Here is a 22,665-nt window from a genome sequence, read left to right as displayed (position 1 = left end):
TGATGTTGATGTAAAATGGAATTTAATTGTGCAGAATGTGAGTTTGATTTTAGGTTAATAACAGAAGCATAAGAAGACAATGTTGCTTGCTAAAATTCAACAAGATCAAACTGAAAGAGAAAAGCACATCCATGCGTGTCAATAAACATTATAATAAAATAAGCATTTACATTTACATTTACATTTAGGCATTTGGCAGACACTTTTATCCAAAGCGACTTACATTTCTTTATCCTATACAATATATTTCCAATAAACAATGATACAACAGGTATTCAAATTTACTCCCCATTTACTTTTATTCGTTTACATGTTCTTTATGTAAATACACTTTTGAAACACGATCTTTAACTGGCTGAAGAGAGCTCTTTTTTAAATGGATTTTCGGGCAATAGGTGGAGACTAACTGGAAATTGACTCACGGGGTACATCAGGATGACTGGCAGCTTTCCCGACCAATCACGAGAGGTAATGAGAGCAGAAGGCGTCTGTGCTGTCCGCATGCGTAGAATGCTTCGATCGGTATACGCCAGTGGCAGCACACAGCAGGCGCGCGCTCACGCCAAGAGTTTATCCGCATGATTATCAGAACAGACCGGAAGTCACTCACTGACAAGGGGCGAGCGTTCAGACGCGGTGGTTAATGTTGTATTTTAACTCTTGATATTACAAAAGCTCAGATGATGTGATGATGATGACAATGTGAAGGTAAGTTAACGTTATACTTCGATTTAACTCATGTTTTGGGGTTGCTGTCAGTCGGGTGTCGTTTAACGTGTTGTTTTCGGTTTCCGGTGTACTTCATGGACGTGATACGCTTCAGTGGTCATGAAGCCACTACACTTAACGTCATGCTTGCTATTTGCATGTAGATGGTTATGTATGTATTGATAGATTTCAGAGAGGTTGCCTGACAGATTTAACATAACTATGTATTAATTATGATTGTAATAAGTTGCTTTCTTTAATATTTATGAACAGTTTTAAAAGTCTTTGGATTGTTTCTCAGTAGCTGTTTTGGCCAACACTGATATCAGTTTTTGGCCTATACATTTTTGTAATATATTATAAAATATAATAAATTTTGTTATGTAATTAATATACCCTTAATATAATATACTAAATTAAAAAGCTGAAAAATACAGAACCAGTTTTGCCAACTGGGCGACTTTGTCGCATTATTTAGCGATTTTTCAGACCCCTTTCGCGACTTATTTTTCAAAAACTACCAGCGACAAATCTAGCTACGTTCAGAATAAGCCTTGACGACATAGTGACACATTGTGCATCACTTCTGCTGCCCCAGGAGAGCAAGTTTTCTCATTCCGCCTCTCTGTCTACTCTACAGTGTGAGCACCCGTCACAGAGAACCAGCTGAACACCGATCTGACGCGTGAATGAGATTCACAGTTCCCATATACAAACAAGTGTTTTCAAGAACCAATCTCTTATTAACCTTGTTTGAGCATTTATGATTATGGAACGCGCTGAAACGCGATGACTATTGACATGTCAACATGAACACGGACGGATTTTAGCTGTTCAACGAAAATTATTACTGGTGTGTAGTTGAAGGGGTCGAGTTCACTCACTATTACATTGTTTTTGTTGTCTGCCAACGGAAACACAAACATAAGTAATTAAGAGCTCAGAGAGTAGAGATATGATGCAGAACTGAAGCTCTTTGCTTTGATATGCAAATGAAGACGTCTGGCATCATTTAGCGACTCTCGGGAAGGGTTTAACTACTTTCCATTGAAAAGAGTTGGCAACAATGGACAGAATGATGGTCGTTTTACCTTATACGTTTAAAATAAATTAACATGTTGTTGTCCATTAATTATATGTCAGATTTTTTTCATGAATTAAAAAGTATAAGTTAATTGTACGGAATGCGCATATCCATCGTCAATTAGTTAAAACATTAAAACACGAACTTGCGAAAAGAACGCACATCAATGCGCATGAGCTCCACATTGTAATATTCAAGCAGAAGTACGCAACAAGACGTCTTTTGAGGTTTCCTGTATTTATTATAACATTAATTAGGTTTTATTTATTCTTCAGCTCCTTGTGAATTTACATTACATGTAAACAGATGGACGGTTATCTGTGCCAAACCTTTTAAATGCCAGGGCCCTTTTTTAAGCTGCACAATGGCAAAAAAACCCATAAAGGTTTGCCCCTTGATATTGTAATTGAATAGTAGATTTAACCTTAAGTATAACTTTATGTAAAGCAATTAAATGTCACTTTTTAAATAAACATCCAAAAAACCTGCTCCCGAAATATTAAGATGTTGCATCCAACTAGGTCAGTTTAATGTCAAACACATTAATTAAAACTCATCACAACTGTATACAAAATAGGTTGTTACTAAAAATTATAAAACTGTGTGTTATCGAAAGGTGTTATATTTGATGCAGACAGTTTGTTCTGTTATGCGTCAGAAACACACATTGGCAAAAAGTTGGTTTGACGTTGAACGTTCGATATTCTAGAATTTGGGACTGTCTCTAAAGTTAAAATACACATTTAAATGCATGTTTCCATAATTATTGATGTTTATTAAGAAAAGCAGTCAAACCATATGAAAATGTCCCTATGTACTTCACTGTACAGTTAGTGTTGTGGCTAGTTAGAATTCATACTTGTATTCAATGTGTCTCATGTACAGCTGCTTTGTAACAATGAAAATTGTAAAAAGCGCTATATAAATAAAGTTGAGTTGAGTTGAGTAGTCATTCCCTTTAAAGGCAATTGAGCTTTAAAAATGTTATATTTGTGTATGTGCCCATAACAGCTGTGAAACGCATAGAAATACTTGCATATTGCATGATTTGACGGTTTATCTTAATAAATAATCTAAAAGGTGAGCATTATAGTTGACACACACATGAACACTGTACAATTAGTTTTGTGGCTCTAAATGCTATTAAAGTTGGAAACATGTATTTTTGTGTGTGTGTAACTTTAGAGATGGTCCCTATATTCATGAATATTGAATGTTTAATGTCAAACTAACTTTATGCCAGTTAAATGCAGGAATATATGCATGCTTTATCTGCGCTGTAAACACATTTAGACAATTTATAATATATTTTAAATTAAAACGTTATACAATATCCGTTAATGTTCCTACAGGAGCTTGTTCTGTTCTCATAACAGAGGTTTCAATTCCGTGAGTACAATTTGCAAAACTGCGAATGGATTGCGAAGCGTGCTGCGTGGGCATAGATTATGAATTTGAGGGCACAAATTTAAAAAACTGAGGGACGGTTTACAAAACCGAGAGCATAGATTGGAAACCCGTGGGTACAATTTATTATTCCAAGAGCACAGTTTTGTATACTGCCGGAATAGTTTTAGAAACTCTGAGTATATTTTTTTTAAACTGAGGGAACGAATACCAAAATGTGGCCACGAGTTTGCGGATCTTGTTTTTTTTTCTCTGATGGGTGTCCAGATGGGCTCCGTACTGATCTGTACAGGCACTGAAAAAGTGTTTTTAGGTTAGTAAATTGAACCGGTGGAAGCTACATGCAGTTTAGATCAATGGGGGTTCACTTTTATTTCTACATGTTATAACATGATATGATTGAGTCAGTGCCAGTTCTAGACGTCTGAGGGCCCTAGGCAAACCTTTGTGAGGGGCCCTTATCACAAAAGTTAAAAGCTGACATTAACATAACTGTAAACTATAAAAAAAAGACAAATAAATCAATTACCACACTTAAATGAAAACACAAAAACATTAAACTGACAGTAAGAACAATATAGTAAAATTAACACCATGTTTTGATTGACAGGTATATTTGTTTACTTGGAGTAACACAAGGCTCTGGAACTCTCTAGCTGTCAAAAAACTATAACAAGCAAATGTGTTAATGCCGTGTTTTTACCAACCCAATGAGTGATTTACTAACAAAAACAGTACAGTATAAATTATAGCTGGGCTATATGGCAAGAATGTAAACTCGATTTTAAACTTTTTCTATATTAATCGATAAGGATATTTATTTAGATATATCATTCATTAAAAAAAATGTTTTTAATCTATAATAATCTATGTACAATATTCTATTTTAAATACAGTTTATTAACAAATGTCTAACAAAAGTTAAACCAAGTCATAGATATTACCTAATAAACACAGAGGATATTAGGCAACATGTACCAGTTCATTCAGTCCCATTTTGACTCAATTGACTCAGGGAGTGTTCATTCAGAACATTCAACCAATGAAAGGGCTCCGTTACTGGGTATATTCAAACGCTATTGGCAAATCACCTGCGCACATACATAACGCTGCAATAATGTCTTGCTCGAGTAGTGGGATTCATTCAATGCAAAAAGACGTCTCTCATAAACAGTAGTACATTTCTTTAATCATGCAAATATTCTGCATACAATGTTCAATATTTCAATGTGAACACAAACTCTTTACATCTCTAATCTGTACAGGGCAGCACTGGTTTGTTTCATATGCAACAGCTATTGTTAGCAGATATGATAACGGTGGATATACAAACATTTGTGCTTGAATTCTGTAGTTACTTGGTTGCAATTGCGCCTCAAGTTTGTTTTGTTTAACCAGCGATTGCGAAGGAAAATAAGACACTTGATAAACAGCGTGATGATAACTCGAGGTTAGTTTCACCTTTATTTCCGCTTCCAGTCATGTTTTCCTCATGTCGATGACTGACTGTTGTTGCGTTGATTTCTGCTGTCTGTTAGACTGTAAAATGAATCCATATTGGGTAAAAATGCCAATATCTTATCATCTTTATCAGAAAAATTATATTGGGATTCGAAATGATATCGTTTATCGGCCCAGCCCTAGTATAAATGTAGTTTACTCAAGAAAGCTTAAGCATATGAAAACACATTAGAAGATATACGCATCCAAAAAATCAATACATTTTATGACATCGTTCAGCACTCTTTACAATCGGAAGAGCCCCACCCATGAAGCGGCGCCTCATATCAGGCACTTTTTTGCATATTTATTATGTCCTACAAAGTAAAGTGCACTAGATTGGAGCCAGGGAATGATTTAGACAGTGTAAACATGGGGCAAATGAAGTCATAATTTTTTGTCATTTTTTTGTCATGCATGCGGGTGTGCTCAGCTTGGACTAGACACAATGGGCTAGTTGCACAAGATTGCACTGGTGAAGTTTTTGGATGCGTGTGTAGGCAGGCTTACTACAGATTGTATTACAACGTATGGTAAAAGCAGGATTTTTGTCTGACAGACAAAGGTGTTTTTTCAATAAAAAGAAGATATGACAGCATCATCACTGCAGTCTTACTGAGTAAAGACAACAAACGCCAGTGTCATGCACCAACATATATCACGATCTTTAAATGACACATCACTGCTGTCACTGATCTTCCTGATCTTTCCATTAGACTTTCATACCACTGTGGCTCTCACGCTGTTAATGCTTCTCTGCCAGGCCGACTGTGCCGTAAAAGAAACTCTATTGCTTATTTTAAAAGAGGGGTGGGGTAACTCGATTTGTCTCGCCCTGTATTTCCTTTTCGTTACAAATTACATCAACACATCAAATAATGTTGCGCGTTCCAAGGAGATTAACTGAAAGTCTTCAATGTCAGATAGGCAGATGTTTTAGAGACTCACTGAACTGCATTGAAATGTGCAGCTTTGTTCATGTAGATTCCAATAAAACAGTAAGACCGGCTCCTCGTCCTTTCAAACAGAGGTTCACCTCAGAGAATCTGTAGTGTAGGATGATGTCATAAAAATTATTGAACTGTCTTCTTCCTTAATATTGTTCCAAAAGCAAAATACTGGGGGTGTAACGATTCACCATTAGCCGGTAGAAAATCGATTATAATATGTGAAGATTCAAGCCAGTTGAGATGTTATTTGTATCACAGTGCATGTTTTGAACAGCAGGGGCCGCTGTGTTTACTTTGAACTCGGTAAACATGGATATTCTGATATTTCTTAAATGTAAAATATCCAAGAAAACCATTTGTTTATATTAAAGAGACTTTTGTGTCATTCATTTTTTTTATTAGATTTGTAGTTTGTTTTAAAATTGCAGTTTAGTTTAGTTATGTTACATAAAGGATATTTTTACTTAACAAAGAAATGTGCAGCATTTGAGATATCATGAAAGAAAAGTTGTTCATCTCTAATTTGTCTCAATTCATTTTGTAGAGAATAAATCCTATCGTGAGATTAGTAGCGTGAATGAATCGTTACATCCGATCCAAAAAACTGTTGATTTTTATTTCATCAGGGACTTCTTGACATTTATGAAAATTAAAGACGCTTCGCCCATACCTTCAATTCACAGAAGCATTATTGTCTCGCTTGACTGCCAGAACAGCTTTTAGTCATCTGTAAGAAGGTTGAAACCTGAATATACTGTAAGATGGACTAACAACATGAAAGCCTTGATAATTAACTAGATCATGTTTTGTGTAAATATCTTGTGTCTCTAACATGTTCTGGCTAATGTTTGTGCATAATAATTATCATTTCTCAGATATCCCTCCAGCTGTCATCATGGATGCTTCATTTCATGTACTCGTCCTCTTAATGTTTTTACTCTGTGCAGCAGGTCAGTGGTTTAAAGACTCACGCAATTTCTTTCCTTTTACCTGTTTTTGCTGTGATGCTCAGTTTGTGTCGTTGTCCAAACAGGTTTCTCCACTAACTGTCTTAAAATACTACCCGACTCCCTTGAGAAGATTTATGTTGAATTGGGATCAGACTTCACAGCGACGTGTTACCTGCAGGAAGATTCCCATTACACCTCCGATGACATTGAGTGGACGTTGGATAACATCAGTCTTTCCAAGCACCTTTATCACAAAATAAATGCTACAGCTGTCAGCGTCACATTTACCGTTAGCCGGGACATGCGAGGTCGTTTGATTTGCTGCGCCTCTAAGAAGTCTCTGTCATACGAAAAGCCGTGTCTGTACGGAATCTTTCTCGAGAAAGGATGTGAGTGTTTTCTGCATCTGTCTCATACAGTGTTGACTTTCTAGGCATGCTTTTTTCTACACATGTTGCATTTCTGTTTTTACTAGATTATTCATTAAACAAAAGACCCATTGGGGTTTCTTTTGTATTTCATCATTTGACGGTAAAGAATATATGTGGAAATTGGCCATGAACGTTATATTATAGCTTATAATTGAAAACTTGTTTTCACTATTTAACACCCTGCTAAAAGTGAAATTGAAACTGGCATTACATTTACATTTACACACTTCTCAGATGTTTTTATCCAAAGCGATTTACATGGCATGATTAAAAACATTTGTATTTGAGTATGTGCAATCCCTGGGCTCGAACCCATGACCTAGACGTTGTTGCTATTGTTGTACCGAAAACTTGTTGCACAATTGACAATTCTCAAGGTTTAATTGACGTTCTCTATGTACATTAATAAAAAATTAAAAGATGTCACCAACAGAATAAAGCTGAATTTTAACATAAAAAATAAATTAAGAAAGCAAACCCCTTCTTGAACAGTGAAAGAAAAAAATTACAATTTTATGTTAACGGAGGTCACCCAATAGAATGAAACGGATGTCATACCATAAATAAATGACCATAGCTCAACAACAGCTTGTTTATCGACGTCACGCCGTGTTGAATGTTGTGCCATCTTGGGAGGATGGCTGCTAGTGCGTTCAATGCAGTGCTTTGTTTTTCTTGTTTGATTAGGAAATATAACTATGGTAGGTCGGTCTTGCTGTGTTAAAAACTGCAATAGTATTAGACAGTCTTCCAGGAAAAGCCTCTTGTTCTTTCACTTTCTCCAGATATCAAACAAAACAAGTAACTGTAAATATGAAAACAATAATAGCCGTGAAAGATTACCCTCCCAAGATGGCGGCGCCAGTGCAACATGCTGCATAGGGCATGACGTCAGCTTCACATTCTCTATACATATCTCAAAATATTTATATTGTAATATTTCTGTAAATATTCAGATATAATATTGAAATGTCCTGCGATGTGTAAAATATAGAAATGTATTGGTCACACCTCATTCTTTTTATGGACTTGTTACAGAATTGATCAGGTCTTGACCCATAAAGCCTCCTTATGCATTTAATCTTTATGTTTGTCTTTCAGACCCTCCTTTAAAACCAAATAATCTCACATGCCTTGCTTTACAAGAAAACAACAATATTTCCCCAAACTTGCAATGTTTTTGGAATCCGAAGACCCGCGACCCACTGCTTAACACCACTTACACGCTTCACGCTGATATTGATTTTGGGGATCAGTAAGTTACATTGCAAACCTTTAAAAAACATTTCATTTTACAGTCAAATAGTTTCAGTGGCTTTAAATGAAGAACTAAATGGTCATCTGCTTCCTCTACTTTGTCCTTTTTTTTTTTTTAGATCTTCCCCACATCAGAATGTCTGTACAGAGCGTCTCGCAAGAAATTGCACGGTCAACCTGAGCACTTTTCCATTTCACTTAAAACTGAAGGTGTGGGTCAGCGTGAGTAACGCTCTGGGATCAGTGGAGTCAGATGAGCTCCTGGGAGAGGCCTCATCATTTGGTATGACTGCAGACGTTGCATCATGAATCGTTTTGAAACTTCAACTATTGTCTTGAAAGTCTGTTGATCCAATTATTGTCATTTTTATTCTTTTGTTGCTTCCATAGTAAAACCAAATCCCCCAGATGTTCAAGTTCTTGCTGATGTTTTTTACTCGACTGTGATGGTGGAATGGACACATCTTATCCCAGATTATTCTATGAAACTCCGTTATGTCATCAGATACTGTCAAGCAGGCTCCAGTGTTTGGACTGAGGTGAGAGAACATGAATCTGTTCAGATTTGACTAGAATGTCACACTACAATATGAGAGATATTAGTACGTTTATTATCGGATGTTCTAGATGCAAGAACCATTCCTGCACCCACAAACATAATAGCAGGTTTAGCACAATGAAATGTCTTTCTATGTTGGGTATGAGACCAAATTGAAAGTGAACCTAAAGCGCATCCAAATCTCCAAAACAGTTTAATCTTTAGAGGACAGATTCATGAGTTCGATGTCTCTCAGGTGCCGGAGGACTTCACTGAGACGAGCAGCAAGTCCTTCAGACTGCAGGCCCTGCAGCCGTACACCCTGTACCATGTTCAGATGAGATGCATTGAAATTAATAATCGCAGTTACTGGAGTGACTGGAGCAGAAACGCTACCAATCGCACTGCCGAAGCCAGTAAGACCGACATGTTTCATAACTCTAGATGTTCCAAACACTGAGTGTGACGTGCTTGCCTGTAGCGCTGCTTCATGCACTTTTCTGTTTATACTCTCAGAGCCTGCGAGCAAACCAGATCTGTGGAGAATCATCCAGTCCACCGGCGACAGCAGAAACGTCACGTTAATATGGAAGGTAAATTCCGTCAGGAGATGAATTATCAGTGTGTTTATAGATTGAAAATCTGTAATATAGGTGTAATAACTGTTAAATGTTATCTTAATTGCAGGCACCCGTGAAAGCGAACGGAATAATATTGAGATATGATCTTAATATCACAATGGAAAATGATAGCAGGTTTAAAGAAAATGTTGACCACAATCCACTCAGACCGTATCAGACGTACTCGATGGAGCTGTCGGCGAGAAAAACAGCCTCTGTTGAAATAACTGCGGCCAGTTCAGCCGGAGTGTCGCCCAAAGCTACTCTCTTCATTCCACTGTCAAATCAAGGTACCTCGAAAATAATTTCCATGACATTTACAGGATAAACCACCATAATATCACAACATTTTGAAGGTGCTATAACACCATATCCATAATATTGTTACATCCCTATTAAATCTCTGAATATATGACTGACACAAATAGAGTTTGATGTCGGGTTTATTTGTGTCGTTGTAGATCCATCGGGTGTGGAGAGTTTGAGCTGGTCTCTGCGTGACGGCCAGCTGTGGGTGGAATGGGTGCCGTCTGTGCCTAAACATTTGCGGCTCTCTGAATACGTGCTGGAGTGGGAGAAAATCTCACCGGATGACCATCAGAGAGACAAACACTGGCAGAGAGCGAAAGCCAATGTCACCAGCACAACACTGACCGGTACTAAATCTCTTGACGGCATTATCGCGGGGCATTGTTCTATAAACAAACAAATTATTCATTGCATAACATAGTCCGTAAAAATAAAACTGAAGCAGCAATTCAATTGTATTTTAGTAATGCTATCGTTGGAAAAGAAGTAATGGTCATTCTCATTCTTGCAGTTTTACACCAAAAAACAATGTATCTTTCTTCCCCATCAAGGTCCTTTTGAGGCATTTAAGCGATACTACATATCCGTATATCCAATTTACACCCTTCCTCACCAGAAATACACTCAAGTAGGACAGCCAGTAACCACAGAAGCCTACACTCAACAAGGACGTATGTACCGCAAGCATGTCATGAATTTAGGGAGCTTTACTTTAGAATGTAATGTAACTGTTTGTTTCCATGCAGCGCCACTAGAGGGCCCCGCTGCTAAAGTTTCAAAATCCAAGAAAACCAGCGCTGAGGTGACATGGAATGAAATTCCTTTGAACAGTCAGCAGGGATTCATCACCGGCTACACAATCTTCTATAAGACTGGAAACGTCGAGAAGTGTACGTTCGACACAACGTGTGTAAATGGCGTGACCGTTTCAGAAGCGCATGCCGTTGTCTGACGTGTACTGAATGTGTTTCCACAGCTGTGACGCTGGACTCCGCCTTCCGCTCATGGCGTTTGATCAATCTCACCAGTGAAAAGGAGTACATGGTTCACATCATGGCATCGACCGTAGCAGGCTCCAAAAACGGCACCAGTTTTAATTTCAAAACGCAGAAGTATGGTATGTGATGTCTAATGGCACTAGATGTTTTTGAAGAAGTGATTAAAACCCTTGCGTGGATTCATTTGTGATGTGTGTTTGGTCTCTGAAGCTGATGGAGAAGTGGAGGTGATCGTGGTGGTGGTGTGTCTTGGTTTTCTGTTCATCACCGTCTTCATTTTAATGCTCTGCCTGCGGAAGAGGGAAACGTGAGTCAGCACGGTCATCTCTCTGGAAACGAAAAAAGTGCTTTAGATTCTTGTGATATTCGCCATGTTTACTTGTCATACCATGCTTGTTTTTGTCTGTTTCAGGATCAAGCAGCTCTTGTGGCCGCAGGTCCCAGACCCGTCAGTCAGCTCTATTGCCCACTGGTCACCTGATTTCCCGGTAAAGGTCAGTAACCTACATTACATTGTTAAGTTATTTTTCAATCTTTACATTTAATAATCTGTGCATTCATAATTTCATGACAAGCTTCAGGTTAATATAACCTGGACATGCTCAAGAACGTGATTTCTGTTGAAATACCTTGAGGTTCATTTACAGCGTGTTGGGTTTAATGTTGCCAGCAAAGATTTAGTGGTTCGGGATAAAAACTGTGTATATTTGATGTGCCACACGAAACATAACGCCTCATAAACCCCTCAACAGGCCGATATTCCAAAGAAGACGTTAGCGTGGTGGAAGTGGATGTGTTCGACGGGAAATCTTTGTCCGAGGAAGACAAAACCGTGCTGCCGCTGAAGAAGGACAAATATCTGTCTGAGGAACACAGCAGCGGTATCGGGGGCTCGTCCTGCATGTCGTCCCCCCGGCACAGCGTGTCTGACAGCGACGAGGGCGATTCAGGCCAGACCACGGCCAGCACGGTGCAGTACTCATCGGTGGTGGCGAGCGGCTACAAAGGCCAGACCCCCAACCATCAGCTCCCCGCGTTCGCTCGATCAGAGTCCACCCAACCGCTGTTGGACTGCGAGGAACATCCAGAGCATGTCCACGATTCCAGAAACTCTTACTTCAAACGGGCTAAAGGAGTCGAGCTGGGCGGCCTCGTTCAGGAGGGGGAGGAGTCGAATGAAAGCTCTCTCACCTTCTGTCCAATGGAGGAGATGTCTCCGATTGTAGAGGACCCGCCAAACCCGTGTTACATGCCACAGCAGAACGGCTATCGACCTCAGTGAAGAAAACGTGACGTGTTCAAGAAGACCTCAAGCTATCAGTGACGTTTAACATTGGCGTGTTCATTATTATTGATGTGTTGAAGTGGCTGCGATGATATTGCATATTCGCTGCAAGCTTACACTGGATGCAAGCAGACCAGAGATTTTCAAATATTTTAGTTCTATTCAAATTTATGCTTTCGTTGTTGCAGTACTAACCTTTTTTAAATTGGTCTCGCTTTTCTAAAATAATCCAGCTGAAGACGGTTCTTAAACAAATACTGAAAGCTAATGGGTCAATGTTTCGCGACCATTCTGAGGTGACGTGCAACTTTGACACTTCCGGCATAAACGCGTTTCGAACGTAATAAACGACTTGCGTCACTTGTTACACATCATGTATCGAGTGGCTGACTGTACACATGTGCTTCATGGGTTCTGTTATCAAATACACAACTCTTCAAAAACTGCTCAACAAATGATCACTGTCGCAGCATTATAGGTCTTTCATATTACTTGTTTGAGAAACCAGCAAAAAGTGTTTTTTCTTTTAAGCTCTGTTGAATGTTTATATGCTGGAGATAGACTAAGTATTCTTTTTATAGGGATTTTATGTTTTTTATATGCAAAAGAATGTCATTTTGATTCGCTCTATTGCAAGTAGAGTTAACTTTGACGTGTTTCAAGCAGGATGTAACTAACACTACACTGAAATGCAGCATTTTCATTGCGTGCTGTTTCACATGTATCCGCTCTCAGTATGATTTGTGTTCACATCACTGATGTGTGTGTATCATACTAATTAAACACTTCTCTATACAAATGATGGCCAGAGACTGCTTTAACCCTCAAGACCCTTGCGGTCACAGATGTGCTGTACAGTTTCAATTTAAAGAGACTATGTTGGCATGATTGTGTGGACTTACAATATTGGCAACGCATTAGACACAAAACAAGAGACATCAGATAGATCAGGGCAGTAGTTTGTTTCTGAGGATGTGTAGTTGTTGCGTGTCTCTTGTCCCAGTAACTTCTGCATTTGCTCGGTTTCTGAAGAGCTCTGAAACTCTGGCATGAGCTTTGACATTTTGTTAAAGTGTTTCTCTCTCTCACATCTTTAAATTGATCAGAACGAAAGAGAAAGTGCGTCCCTGTCTGGACCTCACCAGTGTCACAGTGGCCACAGACTTGTGTTTCCTTTGGAAGCAATGTTTGTTGTCTGCCTTACTCTGTGATCACTGAGGATCCACTTCTATTTTACATCTCAAACAGTGAAGAGAAAATTTGCCAGATTGTATTTTGTTTATTTCCAGATTCTATCTTCAGGTCTGAAGTTTCAGAGGCAGCTGGCAGATGGGACTGCTTTAGGTCTCAGCTCTTGGGTTTATTATGCTTCATATTAGTGTGTTGGGGGATGTTGAGTTAACTTGTATAATTACATACCTCTGGTCTTTAGTGGCCCTATACACTTTTTACTTTAAAGTAATTATAAAACAGATATTACTTTACAAGGGGGGCACGGTGGCTTAGTGGTTAGCACGTTCGCCTCACACCTCCAGGGTTGGGGGTTCGATTCCCGCTTACGACCTGTGTGTGTGGAGTTTGCATGTTCTCCCCGTGCCTCGGGGGTTTCCTCCGGGTACTCCGGTTTCCTCCCCTAGTCCAAAGACATGCATGGTAGGTTGATTGGCATCTCTGGAAAAAATTGTCCGTAGGGTGTGAGTGCGTGAGTGAATGAGTGAGTGTGTGTGCCCTGCGATGGGTTGGCACTCCATCCAAGGTGTATCCTGCCTTGATGCCCGATGACTCCTGAGATAGGCGCAGGCTCCCCGTGACCCGAGGTAGTTCGGATAAGCGGTAGAGAATGGAATGGAATATTACTTTACACTTTCGCATAAGATGAAGGACAGGGAGGGTAGTGAATGATGACCGGGTGGAATATTACTTTACACTTTCGCATAAGATGAAGGACAGGGAGGGTAGTGAATGATGACCGGGTCACTAAAGACCAGGGGAATGGATTTCCGGGTTAATCCTATTTTTTTCCATTTCATCCATAAAGACTTTTGTTTACCAATTTTCTATTTCAAGTTTTTATTTTGTTCTAGGGTTTCTGGTAATAGAAATTGTCCACAAAGTCCAGCTGGACGCTTCACTGTAATATAAAGTTGGCTGTTCTTATTTACCACTTAATACTCTTAACACAGAAAGTAAATCTGTGTTGTTGATCCTTCTAAAGTTTTAAGACTGACCTATAATATATCATAATCAAGTATAATAAGGTAACTTATTTCATCCTTGTCATTTTCCCATTACCATTTGTTACTCTTTATCATTGTCTTTATCAGACCACATCATTGGTCATACTTTAGGTCAGGGCTATTCAAATCTTACCCTGGAGGCCAGGAGCACTGCAGAGTTTAGATCCAACCCTGATCAAACTTGCACACCTGTGATTTTCTAGCGATACTGAACAGCTTGATTAGCTTGCTCAGGTGTGTTTGATCAAGGCTGGAGCAAAACTCTGCAGTGCTCCGGCCCTCCAGGGTAAGATTTGAGGAGCCCTGCTTTAGGTCCATCTCAGTTTTGCAAATGTTTAACCAATGAAAAGTATTAAAAATAGATTTTGTAACTACACCCTGCTACTCCATTCTCCTTCGTGACACTATTTGGGGGTTAGACACACAAATCTAGATTCTAGAATAAAGACACATGTTTTCAGATGAGCATTCACATAATGTCACGCGAGACAGCCACAGACCACAGACATTTTGCAAATATAATTTTTAACACTTTCAAAAAAAACACAGGAGAACGCACAAACTACGACGAGAGAGGACAACAATTGGGAGAACAGAGTCAGGATATACTGTACATGTGGAGATGATGCTGGAGATCACTGGCAGGTGTGGATGATTGGAGACGAGTGACAGGTGAGGTAGTCCGTGGAGAACACACAGGAGAAACAGGCTTTTGTTTTTGCTGAGAAAACGCGATGTTGCTTAAATATTGAATTTAGCCCAACAAAACCAATAAACGTACTGTAAGAACTAGGGCTGTACCGAATATCATTATTTGAGCTTCGAAGCTTCGGTAGTAATCAACGGCGAATATTCGGAGGGAGGGGCTGAACATAATCTTCTCTCTAATAAAGGCAGGAATCTCTGTGTCTGTCTGTTTGCATTTATCAACTTTTTCGACTTCACGCGTGGCGTGTTTTCCTACAGACCCAAGGGAGTCCAGTGTCGCATTTTGGTGCAATATGGACACGTGACACGTTCAGAATTAATACATTTTAATAAACTACAGAACAGCGCGAGCCGTAAGTGGCGCTCCTCACATTGAAATAGTTCTGTTTTGTTATAAATGGCAAATTATATTTCGTTTGGTTTTTGTTTGGGTATTTTTGTGTGTGGTTCAGGGAGGCACAGCCGCAAAGGACGCAGTTTGATCGCTAACTCCGCCAGAGACGCGGATTTATGCGCATGATGGGCATGAGACTGTTTAAATTTCTCATTCCGTCACCGCAAGAAAAAAAACTTTGGATATGTGCGATGTTTTTAATGACAAATTACATTTCGTTTAGTTTCTGTATTAAGTTCATTTAGAAAAATGTTTGGAGTATTTTTTGTGTAATTCAGGTGCAAGGATTTGATTGCCGAATGCGGATTTAAATGGATAACATGGGAACTGTTGAAACTGTTGCAGCCATACATTTTTGCTGTTTTGTTTGAATGGTAAATTATATATATATATATATATTCCTTTCTTACGTTAGTTCAGAAAAATGTTTTGAGAATGTCTTTTTTGTTGCTCAGGCACAGGAGGCATTTTGATTGTAAACTGCACCAGAGAAGCGGATATAGACGCATGATGGGCACGAGACTGTTTAAATTCTCATTCTTTCACCGTAAGATAAAAACGGTGTCTTCTCCTTCAGAGCAATTCAGACCCGGTTCCTGCGAGGTACAAAAGGGTGGGCTATTAACAAAACACAATACAGCCGCAAAAAAATTAAGAGTCCATTTTTTTAAGTTTTTTTTTATTTCTGTGAACTTCTGACAACCCTTTTCCCAAATTTCATACAAAAATGTAGTATATTTTTGCAGAAAATATAAAGCGTATGATTTTACTGATGTTTTACGCATTATTAAAGCGGTTATGTCAACTGGACATAAATAGAAGCCTATAAAGTGGGGTAAGAACAATCCCCATGACTGAACATTCACTGACTTCTGTTTAATGTCACAAAAAACTCCTGTTTTAATAAGTGAACATAATTACACTGCACAATGAGGTCCGTGATCATAGCGCTCTTAAACAAAAAATATTTGCACAGTGTTTCTGTCATGAACGGATTGCAGGCAGCAGTATGGGGTAACAGACAAGACTTATAATAATATAAAACAGGAACAAACCAAACCTCCCATGTCGGGGACAAAACAGGTGGCGAGGAAACAAATAAACTACAAAAATCAGAGACAGGACTGGAACAACATGGAACATGGAACAACACAAAACGAACTGGCACAGGACAGCAGAAACAAGGGCATTAAATAAAGAGACGAACAAAGGATAATTAACAAGGGAACAGGTGTCTGAGAGGAAACACTAATGAAAACGTAACGAGAAAACGAGATTGCGGGAACAAAGACGCGGACCGGACAGACAGTACGGACAGTCGATATCTTCACTATCTCTCCCTCTACACAAAACCTAAGGCTATGCCATGACTGTGCCGCAAGACCAAGAATAAGCATGACATGATGGTGGAATCATGACAGTTTCGCTATCACCTGCAGCTGAATTGGGGTGTTTGAGATGAAGAGAGACAGATTAATTTCTGAAGCGGATCTATGGAAGATGGAGCTTTCAGTCATTCTGAAGGTCAGCAGGTAAAAATCTAGCCTATTGCAAGCATATAATAGCTGTTTGTTAACAGCACAAAATAAGACAGCAAAAACTCTTGTTATAATAAATGAATCAGACTTTACTGTACAATTACTTTGACATGATGTTTATAATAATCTCAAAGCAAGCGTGCAGTGCAACTAAAATTCCTTTGCACAATATTTTGCTTCCACCATAGCATGTAGCAAGATTTTCTGTTACAAACTAAAGCCGATCCGTGAGTGAAGAATGGCATTGCTTCCAGCCAATAGAAAAACACTGCAACTTTTTAATTTTCATTGGGTGGGCAAGACATGCCCACCCCTGCCCATGCCCCGAGCCGGCCATGGATTAATTTAATCATGACGTTCACTTATGGGCGATTCATATTCAAGCACGAATGTGAACCGCTTTGCGGGGATGCCAGGTGTTAGGAAAAAAAAAAGTACACAGCAGACTATATTGTTGGTAAACATGCATGTGCAATGTTTCATTTCCTGTGCAAATCTTTTGGTTGCACATGCACAGAAACCACATGCCTTGTAAGAAACAGATCAAAACTCATTTTAGGTTAAAGGTGTGACAAGTCACCCCAGGCGCAATCAGCGTCGGCATGGAGACGAGAGAAGTCATAGCGGCACACCTGCTGCTCATCAGCATTATCATTGGCGGCTACTTGTCGAGCATCTACAAAAGCCGCAGAGACAAGACAAAGGGTGAGCAACGTCTCCAGAGTGGAGAGTCATAACTCAGAGATATTGTCTTCTGTCCATAGGCTCAGACGAGTAGCAGCTGGAGGAAACCGTACTTATCCAACCCGGAAGCAGCAAGTCCCTGGAAGCCGTATGTCTGACTCGTGCCTTAAGAACACCCGATCTGAAGGACTCTCTACGTTTATCTCCCCACGAGAAATCTAATAAAATTACCCTCCGGGGCCTTAAACAGCACTTCTCGGGTACGTGTCGTTGCACTGCCTGTGACATTGGTGGAGAATGTGGGCGCTTTTCTGAAGCTACAGAGTTCCTAACGGATGTTTAGGTTTTTTCTCTATTTTCTTTTGTTTTTTTTCGTGGTTTTCTCACAGTAGTTCAGGATGCCTATTGTCTCTCTCCTTCACCTCATTATGGATGAAATCTTTCGCTGATTGGCCGAGGTGGTGACACATCAGCAACGCTTCGTGGAGGAGTTAGCCCAGCGTCAAGATGCCACCAATCAAGTGGTAGGAGCTTCGAGAGAGGCAGCGGCAGCCCGGAAATCCTTACCAGACGCCAGAGCAACCGCCCATCAGCTCTTAACGAAGCTCACGGCTCAAGATGACATTGAGGCATACCTCCACACCCTCGAGGTTGTAGCAACGCTTAAGGTATGGAATAAATCCGAGTGGGCGAGGATCCTGGTGCCGTTTCTGACTGGAGAGGCCCAGCAAGCCTATGATACATTACAAAAACCTGGGCTAGTCAGGCCTCGCACGGGGTCCGATGGTCTGTCGAGGATGTGGTCAGGTTGGACATCTCGGTCAGGTTATTCCCCCCCAGCCATCACAACATGTTTCTCCGTCTCCCCACATGACATCCCACCGGACTAGGTCGACACTTTGGGGGGGGGGGAGTGACGAGTCACCCCTGGCGCAATCAGCATTATCATTGGCGGCTAGTTGTCGAGCATCTACAAAAGCCTCTGAGACCAGACAAAGGGTGAGCAACGTTTCCAGAGTGGAGAGTCATAACTCAGAGATATTGTCTTCTGTCCATAGGCTCAGATGAGTAGCAGCTGGAAGCAGCAAGTCCCTCGAAGCCGGATGTCTGACTCGTGCCTTAAGAAGACCCGATCTGAAGGACACTATACGTTTATCTCCCCACGAGAATTCTAATAAAATTACCCTCCAGGGCCTAAAACTGCACTTCTCGGGTACGTGTCGTTGCCCTTCCCAGTGACACAGGTTTAGTTTAGGGGACGTCTGATTTGTGATCTTTGTGTGCTCACTTGAAACTGTACATTGGAGACGGAAAGAAAATATTTCATCAAATTATATCAGAGTCAGATCATTTGTATATCACATGAAGGATTTATACATCTAGTTTGGCAGATTTAAAAAGACTTCATATATACTTTATAATATAAAGTCATTAAACCATGGTCTGTTTGAAAATCGAGATTCTGATTGGCTGGAAGGTGTGCAAAACCGTTTAATGCAAAGGTAGTTTGATCCAAATTTTAAATGTTGAGTCTTTTTTACCTGTCTGCTCCAAAATTGCACTGTTAACATCAATAACAGAAATGACCATTGTATAAGCAGGATAATCCATGGCTACTAAAGATGGGAAGATTTAAATTCCATGTATTTGAAATACGTATTTAATTACCTTGAGTATTTTCCTTAACAAAAAAGTCAAATGTAAATTGTAGACTGTATTTTAAAATACCTAAATACATTTTTTAATATGTCATTCTATTCTTGCCAATTTATTCTTGCCAATAACTTACACCAGGCAGTGGTGGCACCACTATTCTGAAAGTGGTGGGGCAAATTTTGATACTGAATATGTAATAAAATTTGAATTAATAATCAGAGCTAAACAGCTTGTGGCACAGCAAATGCAAGCAGAACACAAATATAAAAAAATATTAAAATGTATTTTATTTAACACTAAAGAACCCTGTTAGACTTTGGTGATCTTTCATTCCATTAAAGGATACTTCACATCTCATTTCCCTTTATTGCCATAGTAGGGAAAATAAATACTGTGGAAGTCAATGAGAGTGAGATCTGACATTTTTTCAAAATCTTTTAGAAATCTTTAGAATCTCTAGAAATGTATACAGGTTTGGGTCAATCTGAAGGTGAGTATAGATGATGACCAAATTTTCATTATTGGGTGAAGTATCCTTTTAAATTGCTGAAAACATTTAAGATGATAATATTTTAATTCATTTTTAAGTATACCTTTAAAAATGTCAAAGTTATTGATGAACTGTAGAAAACAGATAGACATTCATTGCTAGATTTAAAGTGATTATACATGCATACCTGGCTGTTTCCAGGGAAATCAGTTGAATCATCTTTTTGTCTGAGAGAAGAAGTAGATGTACACCTGTTATTTGTCTATAAAACCTATTGCATAGTATGCTTTTAACGCTATACACTTTTAAAACAGTTGTCATGCATTCTGACTTCTTTACAATGTTAAACGTGCTGTCTTCTCATGCTTAACATGGTCAACTTGTGTAGTAGGCTATTTCTGTGCTCAATACACTATAAATACACAAATTTTCACATATTTTACACAAAGTATTTAATTTAATTACATCAGAAGTAACAGTAATTAAATCTACAGCAACTGAGTCAAAATTGAGTAGTAAGGAATATTTTTCTTTCTTTTCCAACGACTATAATAAGCACTTTATAAGAGTGCTGTCCATCCCCTCTGTGCAAGACTTTGAGTTCATCTAATGCCACATGCAGAATAAAATGTTTTAAATAAAAATAAAAAAGGGAGGATGGTTTTCTAAAGAATTCCCTCATGGATGTGAAGTGCTTTAGTCGGAGGTAAACAACTGTGTAGTGTGTTGATGAGACAAACAGAGAGAAAACTTTACAGTGGATGGGAAACAATAGGTTACCGTTCATAACCCCAGTTCTCTGAAACATCGAGTGGAGAGATCCACTGATCCTACCTGACCTCTGTAGAAACATCCAAGTCTGGCTAGACAGACAGGAGCGCATGCCCTATGACAGATGAGGACCCATACACTCACCTAATGCATAAAGGCACCTGAATGCGCTACCTTACCTCAGTGAGCATGTGAGCTTTGTGCAGCAAGCGGGGCCATCTTGATGAATCTCCCAACATAATGTTTCAGACAACCAGGGTTACGAAAAGTAACCTATTGTTCTCTATCATCACCTCATGTTTCAAGATCCACCTGGAGAACTGGAGAGCTCCCCGGTTGCCGAATAGGTTCAATGAGGGTGCGCAAGTCAGGGGACGGTCACCCGAATGGGCAGTGCCTGACACGTCACAAAAAAGCAACCCAGACACATAGTGAGGAAGCTGAGCAACAGATTTACAGGTGACATGCACACATAAGTGATGCTGGCAATGCACATAGAAAAAAATTAAGATGTCAGGAGAAAGCCGGTATATGTCACAGGCGAGATGCTTAGTGGCGTAAGTTAGCTAGGTTTGACTAACCAAGCTTAAACAGGTTGAAGGAAGGCTACGATGAGCCCACCCCTAATAGAGAATGAGCTACCGGGGTCCTGGTAACATCCAGCCAGTAGTACCTGACAAACCAATGAGTAGAAGTCCAACTAGCTGCGTCACAGATGTCTTGTAGCGAAACTCCCCTGACCAGAGCCCACAAGGCAGCCATACCTCTGAAAAAGTGAGCTCCGAGGCCCCCCGGGGGCTGCACTCCCATAGATTCATATTCCATAGATATGGGATTCACTGTGTTTGGAGGAGTCCAGGAAATGAAGAGCTGGTCGCTATTCTAAAACCCTTAGTCCGGTCAAAATAAACCTGCAAGGCACACACAGAACACAAAACATGTCACCTCTCATCCTCTGCAGAGGAAAAAGGAGGTGAGTGAAAAGCAATGTGTTGTGTTTATAATATCCTATTTACTTTTTATCTAACAAATTTTAAGTTTCTTTACACAGAAAAAATATAGATTGATATACATTTTAGAAAAGGGGGTCCCTCACTAAAGGTTAATCAAAAAAAAAATCCCTGCACTAGAGCACTGAAGGGGAGTGAGATTTTAATATTATTAATCTGTTTCATTCATTTAATTGTTAATTTTCTGATTAATTTATTTGTTTATTGGTGCTATTTAATGAGTTTAAACTTAATCAAGTCATTTTCAGCACATTAGTAAATTAACTGCACACAGAGCGGAAAGTGTGCCTCACTCTCAAGCGATTTCTGCCGCCATGATGCTTTTTCTTTGGTTCCGTTGCCATGGTGAATCGTCATAACTGAGCTCCATTGATCATGGCTTGTCGTAGTCGTTGTGCATGCGCTTAACTACAGGTAAGTCTACTCAGAGTAAATTGAACTAACTCAAATCAGCTGTTCTGAAACCAAAAACTCAAAGTTTCTTCATCTTGTGTAAATCAACTCAGAGTTCACATATTAACTCGGTGTTGGTTGAACCTCCTTATTGAAACAGGCCCCTGGGTTCCTTTGAAAGTCCAACTCCTTTCAGCAGTGTTTTGCCACTCAAATGGGTGTGTTTGTCACTCAAATGGGAAAATGAGGTCAATGCATACCCTGTTTAGTCACTTTATTGTCTGGTCTTGTCAAACATGCAAAAGAAAGCATCCATCTTCTGTTCTGCACAACCTCTCTGCCACCCCCAGAGTCCTCTTCGAACCTCTTATTCCATGGAGTGAAAATAAGAGACTTAAATAACCTTATTGGATGGGCCGCTTGCCATACATTCTTGTGTTTGCCTGGTTGAAGTTTGTCATTAAAGTTTTGTGTTGAATCCAAGGTTGTTCTGTTCTCTTCCGTTTGTGAAAGTATGACATTAAAATTGTTTTTGCATTTACTTGTTTCAATTAAGTACATTAGACAGGGTGCAAAATTCAATGCGAAATGTAAATTTGTAAAAGGACAAAAAAGTTGTTAAAGTAAGATTGGAGAGGATCTATTCATAGAAATGCAACATAATATACATAACTATGTCTTCAGAGGTGAAAAAAGACCTTACATAATGTAGAATTGTGTTTTTTTATTACCTCGTAATGAGCTATT

General features: G+C 39.5%; 1 protein-coding gene across 1 annotated transcript; it reads left to right on the top strand.

Annotated features, from left to right (window-relative positions):
- Positions 1-541: 541 nt before the first annotated feature.
- il6st (interleukin 6 cytokine family signal transduce) lies at positions 542-12,839 on the top strand. The gene is given in 17 exon segments (XM_056736588.1): positions 542-708; positions 6,525-6,599; positions 6,683-6,988; positions 8,132-8,285; positions 8,407-8,570; positions 8,678-8,826; positions 9,082-9,241; positions 9,342-9,418; positions 9,513-9,735; positions 9,907-10,101; positions 10,306-10,425; positions 10,501-10,644; positions 10,731-10,871; positions 10,963-11,059; positions 11,165-11,246; positions 11,505-11,520; positions 11,523-12,839. Coding segments are annotated over 16 exon segments (2,595 nt in total). The 5' UTR covers positions 542-708; positions 6,525-6,544; the 3' UTR covers positions 12,035-12,839.
- The last annotated feature ends 9,826 nt before the right edge of the window (positions 12,840-22,665 follow it).

The sequence above is a fragment of the Triplophysa dalaica genome, chromosome 22 (genome assembly GCF_015846415.1).
Source record: "Triplophysa dalaica isolate WHDGS20190420 chromosome 22, ASM1584641v1, whole genome shotgun sequence".
Taxonomy (NCBI): Eukaryota; Metazoa; Chordata; class Actinopteri; order Cypriniformes; family Nemacheilidae; genus Triplophysa; species Triplophysa dalaica.
This window is presented reverse-complemented; position numbering and strand designations above follow the sequence as displayed.